We start from the raw sequence: 274 nt of genomic DNA on the forward strand, positions 1-274 counted from the left end.
GAAGCGTCTGTCCGCCTGCCTCCCCGGGGCTGGTGTAAAGTGCTGGGTGCCGGGCGGGTGGCGGGAGGCGGTGGCGTCTGCAGGTGACGCCGCATCCCGTGGGGCTCTTAGGTGAGGACGTGGTTCATGAGCAGCTGGCAGGCCAGGAGCACGCAGAGCAGGCCCCAGGTGCGCGGGCTCTGCAGGAGGCCCGGGGCCGCCGCCCGCCGCGCCCTGGCCGAGGCGCTGAGCATGGCCGACAGGTGCCTGCAAGGACAGGGAGGCTCAGCCAGGC

The 274-nt window shown here is 73.4% G+C and overlaps 1 protein-coding gene across 1 annotated transcript in view; it reads right to left on the reverse strand.

The window, feature by feature from the left end:
- Positions 1-6: 6 nt before the first annotated feature.
- Positions 7-274, reverse strand: part of LOC102759940 (oxysterol-binding protein-related protein 5-like) — a 79,407-nt gene continuing 79,139 nt past the window's right edge. The window contains exon 12 of the mRNA XM_015562386.1: positions 7-269. Coding sequence (XP_015417872.1) covers positions 108-269 — 162 coding nt within the window. The 3' untranslated portion in view covers positions 7-107. The remainder of the gene's footprint in view (positions 270-274) is intronic.

The sequence above is a fragment of the Myotis davidii genome, unplaced genomic scaffold (genome assembly GCF_000327345.1).
Source record: "Myotis davidii unplaced genomic scaffold, ASM32734v1 scaffold3578, whole genome shotgun sequence".
Classification (NCBI taxonomy): Eukaryota; Metazoa; Chordata; class Mammalia; order Chiroptera; family Vespertilionidae; genus Myotis; species Myotis davidii.